A 9895-nucleotide genomic window follows, 5' to 3' on the forward strand; every position below is an offset into this window, starting at 1 on the left:
CTACTAGAAATCACAAATGATGGTCAGCATTTGTTCATCATTTACTGAAATATAGCTCTCTTCCCTTTAACTGCCTGTCACTGACTCAAAGTGTTGATCTTTTCTGTTTCCATTTAAACGAGCTCCTGCCTAATCACATACTGGTTTCACTATCAGTTATGTTGAGGTTACTATGAAGACATTGTGAGCATGGGGTATACTCCTGTATTGTATAGTTCTTATTTTAAAGAAAAGACACTTTTTTCATCTTTTGTTGCCACCTTTGTTCTAGAAGAAATAAAATATCTGAAACTTGTATTTTATAAATTGTATTTTGATTCCAAGGCTTAGAACAGAAAATCCCTAGGAACAATCTTCAGAATACTTTCACAACTGCTTTTTCCATATTTTTTAAAATATTGCAAGACTGTTTCCTTGGTAAATACAAATGTATACTATGTAAATTGTAATATAGGGCATACAAAAAACCTGCGCCTTTTTGTAGCATAAAATGATTGTGATGATCAAATCCTTTAATGCAACAAAGGTTAATTTAAAAAGGAACCGAGTACGTATTCCAGGCATGGACTAAAGATGTTGATTTACAGCTGGATCTGTGATGGGAGGCATCTTCTGCTGTTACCCTTGTATCTGGGAAGAGAAAGAGAATTGCTGCTGGAGTGTGCATTTAAACTGGACAGCATTCAATTTAACCAAAAATTAAACACATGCCATTTGCCTGCGTCTCTCCTGTACCTCCTGTACCAGCTCTAATCTGAGCTTTCATCTTTTCACAGAATGGGGAAAGCAAGCAAAAATGCAGGAGTATCACCTAGAAACTGACTCTCTCCTTAGCCTAAACCCACTGAGGTATCAAGAGAGACCAACATTGTGCATTATATTATGAAGCAGAAGGAAGAAAATCTGTGATAATTAGAATACTGAATTGAGAACAAAAATACAGGCTCAGACTTTAATGCTGTTCCAGTTTTTCTCCATCACCCCTAGGAAGGACCCAAATCTCAGCTTGCTAAGGTAAATGACACTGAGGTTAGCTTGGGTCCAGAGAAGGGTAACAAAGCTAGTGAAGGGTCTGGAGAATAAGTCTCATGAGAAATGGCTGAAGGAACTGGGGTTGTTTAGTCTGGAGAAGAGAAGGTTCAGGAGGGGACCTTACTGCTCTCTACAACTACCTGAAAGGAGGTTGTAGCAAGGTGGGAGTTGGTCTTTTCTCCTAAGTAGCAAGCAACAGGACAAGAGGTAACAGCTCAAGCTGTGACGGGGGAGACTTAGATTGGATATTAGAATGATCAGGTATTGGAACAGGCTTCCCAGAAATGTGGTGGAATCACCGTCCCTGGAAGTGTTCAAAAATCGTGTAGATGAGGCCCTCAAGTGACATGGTTTAGTGGTGGTGTTGGCAGTCCTGGGGTAATGGTTGGGCTTGATGATCTTAAAGGTCTTTTCCAACCTAGTTGGTTCTGTGACTTAGGTCTTTATACACTCTGCGCCTTAGCATCTGCAAGGCAGAATTGATAGTAAATCTCTCTGCTGGGCATATGATACATGAAGACAGTCTAGTGATACAGGCAAGTAAAGAAACAGATTTTTCAGCCCAGCCAGTTGAGCTAGCTCTTGCATTTGGCCCGTGGAAACTCATGAAATTTGATAACTGATTTATTTTTAAACACATCACACTGCAAGAATGCCATGAAAAGAGAGGATAGCCTCATCCAAATTATACATCAGAAAAATTCCTGAACAGGATTGAAGAGCTTGCATGAGAATTGCACTTTCCTAAGGTATGAGGGAACTCATTTTCCTAGTTAATTATTACTTGACAGCAAAAGAAACCCGTGAAAGCAATACTGTGTATAACTGTTTAAAGAAAGGGAAGCAGGAGGCATTTCTGAGGACCATATCAGCACACAAATAATTATCCACACCATTCCTCTAATCTCCTTGGCCATATCATTCTTACCTGGTGTGAAACTAGCTGAGATGATGTAAGAACTCTGGCTAATATTGTCATACGAGATGGCAGTTTTTATGCTACACTTTTCTTTCTCATTTTTGAGGGTAACTGCCTTTGGTGAGGAATAGCTCTTGACTCCCAGAGTCATCTCCAGTTTCAGCTGGTGATGAACCTCTTACCTGTCGCAGAGGTGTTAATCTTGTCACTGCAGCATGGTGCACTGCTTGCTGCTGTAGGCACTGCTGCGGTCCAGCATTGGCACGTATGTTTTAGCCATGATGCAGTAGCTGACTCCAGGCCTCAAATCTTCTATTTTAATGATCCTGTGTTTTCCTTCATACACCAGGACCTTGTGTTGCTTCAGACAGAGCGGAGTAAAAACAGCCAGTCAAGCACATTTCCCTAGCAAGTGTGCTGTGAGTAAAGTTTGATAAGAATAGAGGATGGAGAGCAGCACATGGACTTGCACAATGTCAATAGCATTTGCGATTTATTTATTATTTTTAAAGAAAATTCCCCTCCTGTCCCAGTTTTTTAATCTATGTCTTAGAGTATGAAATACTAAGTTGAAGGAAAAAATAAAGGGAGGAATTACAACTCAAATCAATCAAATTCAATTCCTGAAAAATAATCTACTTTGGTTTTAAATATTTGCATAGTCATCAATGTTCTCACTATCTCAGAAGACTATTTCAGATGTAAAACAAGAATAGTGTGCCCATACTTTCCTGGTTTTTCAATGGTAAAGGGTTTATATTTGAATATGCACTTACCTTGTCTATCAAGTTGTTAATTACAAAGACTTGATATAACAGATCATAATAATTTGTCATTGGTATCTTGCTGCCTCTCTTCCTTTTATAAGGAGAACGTGGAGCCTGGAGCTTTAGTATTATGGATTTGCTGCTATGAGCCACAGCTATCGTCGGAGGTCCTATCACAGCTAAGATGAAAAACCAAAGCTATGAACACAGTTACAGTTTATTAATAATGTTTCGCAGAACACAATTTGAATATATTCAACAATTTAATGCTTTTGTTTACCAACAATATGTTATGCTGTATTTACTGTCAAAGTCCTTACTTCTTGGTGGTTGTTGCTTGGGCTATTTTGTGGGTGAACTTTCCTGTGTTTTAGATCTCATTTTGAGCCAAACTTTTTGGAATCTCTTAATGCTGCACATTGCTGACTGCAGGCTGGTCAAGGAAAATGCTTTGGATTCTTTGCCCTGATTTTCTACCCTGCCCCTTGAGCCATCTGTACAGGAGGCTCAAGGCAGTTTGCACTTCAGGGCTGTGAAGTGCATTGACATTCACAATTCAATTTTCCACTGACCAGTGAGGTTAATTCATGGGGAACTTACTGGTAGGTATGCTGGTACTATTCAGTATTTTAACAGTCCTCCAATTTCTAACATGCTATGGCACACTATGACTGTACCAACAAAAAGTTTTGTGCATGTCCTTTCTAAATACACAGCAGTCAGGAAACACATAAATGTGAGAATGGTGGCCACACAGCTCTCAGTTCTCTTCCTTGTTTTCCCCTGAAGCAGAGAACATTTCCTTCTTTTCTATCTTGTGTCCAGTTCTTCTAGCAGCTCAGAAATGGCTGAAGAGAATTTGTGTAGTTCCATGAGGAAGAGGGTAGGTTAAAGACAGACAAGCACTGCTGATCCCTTAATTATTGATAAGTGGCTACTTATCCATAATTTGTTGGCTTTCAAGTGTTTATCACAACACTTCACTGAAGAGCTATTGACTTGCAAATTCTTTGGGTACTGCTTTGTGGCTAGAAAAGGATTACTCATGTTTGCAAACTGTGAACAGAAATTATATATTCCATGCCACAGAAAATCCAGTTACATTCTCAGAGACCCATATGATTGCACTCACTTTCTCTCCAGGGAGTGAATCTGCAGCTGAGGCTCCAGTTGGAATAAATGCCAGCCAATGCAGCTTTCACTCTGCCATAGTAAGGCTCTTGGATGTCAGAGGTCTCATTTGTTAGGTCACAGACACGGTTTTGAATCCCCCAGCAGTCAGCTTTGTTTTGCCATGTGCTCTGCCCATACCTATGGAGAAAGATGAGGAAGGATGTAAGCGATAGGTATTGCTGACTGGGTCACACAGATTTTTAGCTGTCTGTTTTGGCAGTACTGACAAGCCTTCTCCTGTGGAAATTAACTCCCTTCAATTTGATAACAGGGAAGACTGATTTCAGGGGTGTTTGAGAGCTACTGGTGTCTGTCTTTTCTAAAAGAAACCTAAATCAGAGATATGGTCACCACCCCTGCGGGAAGACATTGCACACTTGCCCCTCTGGAGAGGGGACCACTTTGGCTTAACCAGTGTGTTCAATGACGGGCAGAATCCCGGTTTCCACCAACTAGCTTCTCAAAGGCAGTAGCGATTTCGGGCACTCACCAAGTGTGCCAGGGATAGGAATGTACCTCTTATGAGGACAAGTCTCTAGCACTGCCTCAAGTGCCATGAGGGACCCTGCAGCACTGTTGTGGGTAAGGTGGGCCACCAAAATACATTATATGTCCTATTGCAGAAATACCTGACCTAGCGAGACCTACTTCAGGAAGGCAGTTGGACCCAGTGGCTTCCAGAAGTCCTCTGCAAACTACATTTTTCTGCACCTCTATGCTGCAATGAGGATGCACAGCATATTGCTGGAGGTGCTTGTTCCCTGCTGCCTTGGTCTGCTCATCTGCACCTTATGGGCTGTTGATAAGAGCAGCAACAACCGAGAGCTGGCAGCCAAGCAGGATGTGGACATTCCCCAGGTCATGGGATATTCTCTCCAGTATGAGGAGAATATCCTGTGACACCCGGGAAGTCCCTTTGATGTGTCAAGCATGGATGTGCCCCAGTCCAGCAGGAGGCTGGAGTTCCCCCTGTACTTACACTTTATACTGCACAAAGTAGACTGTGTCTCTTGCATCTCTGGCCCTCCCAGGCTGCCAATGCAAAGTGTTGTTGAAGTTTAATGAATGAAACTCTACCTTCTGCGGCTTAATTGAATCTTGCAGGTCTTGGTTTTCCAAAACTAAAATTGCTGCAAATAAAAGATAAGGAATGATAATATATCACATTTGTCACTGACATGAGCCTTTGTACCTAAAGCAGCAGGTATTACTATAGCTTATTTGGCTTTGTGGTATGTTCAAAACCGTCAAAGTCACACTGACCAGACCTAATACTTACGGAACAAATATTTTTAGTAATATGAAAAGAGCAATTTTATCTGGTTTGGTTTTGTGGAGTTTTTTTGAGTTTTTGCTTTTTAATGTTTCCTTATTTTTCCCAGTGATTTTGCTACTGTGAAAGATGCCTGATGGACATCCCAGGAAACAAGCCCTTCAGATCAGTTCACAAAGCCTGCAGTAAGCAGCCCCATCAGTAGTTAAAGTTAAGTGCTCTTTCCTCCACATGTCAGCATTAACCTGTAGGGATTATAGCTGTGTTGTCACAGCTGTGTTTATCAGCTCTTGCCTAGTAAAAAATAACCTGAGATTCACTGCTTTTCCAGTCTGCACTACAAGATAAAGCTGTCTAACCATTTCAAAGATAATCTGTTTTCAAACTGATGGTTACTAATGGCAAAATCAGTTAACAATCACTTTGAAGTACCCAAATCCCAATGTTTTTTCTTTGTTTCATGACCCATATGACTGCATCTTTATCCCTGGCATATAACAGAATCAGGTATGACTTGCAGTAGTTGAACTGAAACTGGTAATATAGATATGAATCATTTTAATTCTCAGCATGCTTGTTTTATCTGCACTTCAGAGACTTAAAAGACAAAATAACAGACTGATTTTGAAAGCACTGGAATTTTGAAAGCACTGAAAGATCCAGAGATTTCTTGACTCATCCACATATTCAGTAAAAGATCCATAGTCCCCCACCCTACTACGTAGGTAAAGAGCAGAAAGCCTTTACTTACTAGCTATGTTCTCCTGAAGCAGGTGCATCAGTAAGCAGAGGGAGGAAAGCATGATCCCTCTCATCCTCAGGAGAGCAGCTCCATGAATAAAGAGCATCTCTCTTGTGGGCATGGCTTATGAGGAAGTAATCATTAAACATTCCAGTTCCCCTTTCAGCAGTTCCCAAAATGCCTGGTTTGCTTTCTTTTAATTTAGCTGAGAAACATATGAGTTACTCTAAATAAAGCATCTGCAATTGGTCTTGCTTGGCAGCTGTGGTCACTCTGAAGTTTGGAACTAATTATGAAGAAAACCAGCATGGAAAAGGTCCTTTTCATTTTTAGACACTAATTCCCAAATGATGTCTGGCAATATTACTTTATCCTGTAAATTTGTCACACAAGATTGCTTGCTTGCCATGCTAAGATAGTTATTCATTTATTTACGAGTTCTTTTTTAATCTATCTATCTATCTATCTATCTATCTATCTATCTATCTATCTATCTATCTAATTTATGTTTCAGCTCACTGGTCACTCTGAGCTGAAGAAGACAGGAAATTTTGCGGTAACCATGTGAAAGACCTACCCATGGGATGTCACCTGATTTGTTGGCCTGTCTTAGGGGGATACGCAGAAGAACAGAGTTTGCAGGTGCATTTGCAGAAGGATGTTGTCTAGGAATACATCACTGGAGGAATGAAGGGCCATGAAGTCTCTGCCAGCTGTACTGCTGGACAGCATGTTCACATCATGCTGGCTGCTGGAGAGGTGCTGGGAGGGTGGCACAGAACAGGGAGGCAAGCCCAGCCATCAGTTCCAAGTGCCACTCTGCTGGACTGTCAGACTGCCAGGAGTCCTATGCCTGACTGGTGCAAGTGCACAACAACATTGCCTGCACAGATATTGATGTTCAGCACAGCTGTCCTCCAAATCCTGCCATTCAAATAGGTGCACCCCTGTGAGCCTGGCCCCAGAGCTGGGGATGCCAGGGCTCCCTGATGAAAGCAGTATTGCTTTGTTTGTAAATGCTTTAATGCCACATGTGCACCTGCCTGGTGGGAGCCAGGTTTTGTGCTCTTGGAATGCATGGAAAGCTCAGCCAAGGCAGTTGCTGGTGAAGAGCATGGTGCCTCTGGTGGCAGCTGGGAGGCTGCTGGCAGTCCTGCCTAGCCTTGCCCCTCACTCTTCCCTCCCCAAAAGATTCCCACAGCTGACATCCACATGTACTTTGCCACTCATGCACCACTGCAGCTGGGCAAAAGTCAGGATGCATTCTCCTTCTGCAAGCTAGTGTTGACAAGCAAGAAGAGAACCTCCCAATTTCGTATGACATAGCACAGCACTACATAACAACACATGGAAAGAAATAATGGACATGAAGACTACCTGTCTGCAGAAACAGAAATTTGCTTATCATCTTTATTTTGGGAAAAGCTGCAGACAAAACACCTGTCAGGACAAAAAAAGTGCAAGTCCTGGTTCAAATGAAGGTATTTTTTTATTCAAAGGCATCTGGTTATACTCAGCAAATTGGACATCATCTAATCAAGAAGCTGTCCTTGGTCAGATACATGGGCATGGACTCTCAGTTTGGCTGGCCAGCTATATCTCATTATCCAAGCACCAAACCTGCAGCAGATATATTCAGACACTAGCTGTGTAGCTTTGAATTAACTACGTAACCCCATTAAGGGAATTAAAGAAATGAAAATTAAAACCATGAAAACCCCACAATGGAGATAGAAGGCAGAAAGGCCACCCTGCCATCACCAACTGGGAATTCTTCATCTATCCATTTCCCAACACATTTTCAAAATTCAGTGACCTTTAAGTAGTTCCCCACACCAAATGCAATTAGAATTTCATCACATTATATGAACTCAAGTGCGGGAATAGGGAACTTTTATAAACCGATTACTAGACTAAAAGGTCATCAAGGTTTAGTCATAGGTTGTGTATTTGCTTACTTGAATTGTACCAACACACCTTCCCGTACTCCACATAACAGCCCATTGTAAGGAGCTGAAGCATGGAGCTTTGCCAGAATTGCTGTTGATGGTGGTTCCTCCTACAGCTGCAGAGCTGAAGACCAGCCCGCCCAGCACTGATGGGTCTCACTCGGAAAAGGCAGCTTGGCCATGTGGTGAAACAGGGAATGAAATGCCTATCTCATGGAAAAACTCCGAGTTTCCCACATGCCTCACTCTGATAGCTCTTTATCTGCAGTTGGGTTTGGCACTCTGAGGTAATCAGTAACTCTTTACATAGTTCTTGTGATTATTGAAACAGCCACTGGTAATCCCCAGGTTACTAGCATCATAACATTGTCCCACTCATCAACTTCAATCATGTTTCTTCAGTGCTTTGTGCAGCAAAGATAGTTGCAGTCAAACAAGTACCAGCTGCACACACACATACACAGACATGTTCATACATCTTGAGTTTCGCAGAATCTATGTATTGTACGTTTTAAAATGAAAACAATAGAGGAACACTATAGATGATGTGCATTGTAAAACAAAATTTTTTAAGAATACTCTGAAAAGTACTTTATGAAAAGATGGAAAATTAAAATGTATTACTTTCCCCAGCAGAGTCCACATAGGTAGCATACACTGAAGTATCTTTCTGATCCAAACCTTTGTGAAACAGCAGTACTGGTGTTTCAGTGAACTGACATAGAACTGTGGGCATGCGAATTTTCTGTTCCTGGAATAAAAACATATCTGAATGTTGGGTAAGCAGACATCTTTCTCTTGAGGATTGGATATTGCTACACAGAGGTGAAAGTCAAATATATTCTTGCTGGAAGCTGCCTGACTCATCCAATCTGATAGCACCACCTCACTGGTTTTGGTGGTTTGTGTTTTTCCTTTGAACAAGCTGTTCCCCATCCCCAGGAGGAGAAAATTTAACCCTGGATCTGCTTCTGCAGCACCACCTTTGGCTTTTCAGGTATCAGTCTCTGATATTTGCAGTGGATGTGAGGGTGGGTTTCGCTTACACACCTGAATGAGGTTGTGGGAAGATGAAGAAAGGGAAGAAACTCCCAAAGCACATAGAGATTACTTCTAGTAACTGGCAGAGGCCAGGCAAGTCTCTCTCATACATGTCACTTCATGCAAACTGACAATAAAAAAATGGGTGGTTCATATAATTCTGGACTGAAAGACTATTCTCAGTTGGAGACGTAGTTTCCAGTCTCTTTTTAAGTAGCCAGCATGGACTCACAGCAAAACCTGTCTTAAGAGGGGGCTCTAGAGATCATCTGGTGCACCCTAGTGCTCAGAGGGCTAATAGCGGTTCTATCCCACACTACCACTTTCAGCATGAGTTTTTCCCTCACACGTCCAAGTGGGATCCCCCCACTGTAACTTCTGACAGATGCTCTTTGTGCTTTGACTGGGGGCCTCCGACAAGTTTCTTTTCTGCCAATGTTTGTATCACTGGCAACTGCAATTAGATCCCCTCCCCAGTCACTGCCTCTCCCAGCTGGAGGGACTCAGCTCCTGGTGCGTTTGTGGCAGGACAGCCCTTCACCAGCTCAGTGGGGACTGGCAAAATTACTTCACACAGGGAAAAAACTACAATACAGGAGAAAAAAAGAAATAAAACCACAGAAAACCCCCTCAGCCAGGCAGGAGGGACTTTCTGGATTTTTTTCCCTGCCCTTCAGGGAAGAGGCATTGCATCACATCAGTTCTTACAGAGTGGTTTCTGGGGAAGCAAGCCTAACTTTCACTGCACAGTACGTGCCTGCACTGCTTCCTGCCCACAGGTACAAACTGTTTGACTCTCGCTGTTAAAGTCGGGTCAACATTTTAAAGATTACAGTTAGAAACTCCCAATGCCGTGCTGCACTTTGATAGTGACGCATTGGAACATATTAAAGATGAAGATCAGCTGAAGGCTTGCTGTGTAGCAAGTCTTTATTTGCACATACAATATTTATTTAATGATGTACAAGATGCTGAATTGTACCAGGAAGTCAGTAACCG

At 42.0% G+C, this 9895-nt stretch overlaps 1 protein-coding gene across 1 annotated transcript; it reads right to left on the reverse strand.

The window, feature by feature from the left end:
* Nucleotides 1–292: 292 nt before the first annotated feature.
* On the reverse strand, nt 293–6315 carry IL22RA2 (interleukin 22 receptor subunit alpha 2). The gene is made up of 6 exons (XM_062639675.1): nt 5916–6315; nt 4871–5021; nt 3851–4029; nt 2728–2897; nt 2134–2312; nt 293–630 (listed from the first exon to the last, which is right to left on the reverse strand). The coding sequence occupies exons 1-5, from the start codon at nt 6025–6027 to the stop codon at nt 2157–2159; spliced, it is 768 nt and encodes a 255-aa protein (XP_062495659.1). The 5' UTR covers nt 6028–6315; the 3' UTR covers nt 293–630; nt 2134–2156.
* Nucleotides 6316–9895: the final 3580 nt, after the last annotated feature.

Source organism: Pezoporus occidentalis, unplaced genomic scaffold, assembly GCF_034315485.1.
Source record: "Pezoporus occidentalis ecotype Australia unplaced genomic scaffold, CSIRO_AGI_Poc_V1 ctg61, whole genome shotgun sequence".
Lineage (NCBI taxonomy): Eukaryota > Metazoa > Chordata > Aves > Psittaciformes > Psittacidae > Pezoporus > Pezoporus occidentalis.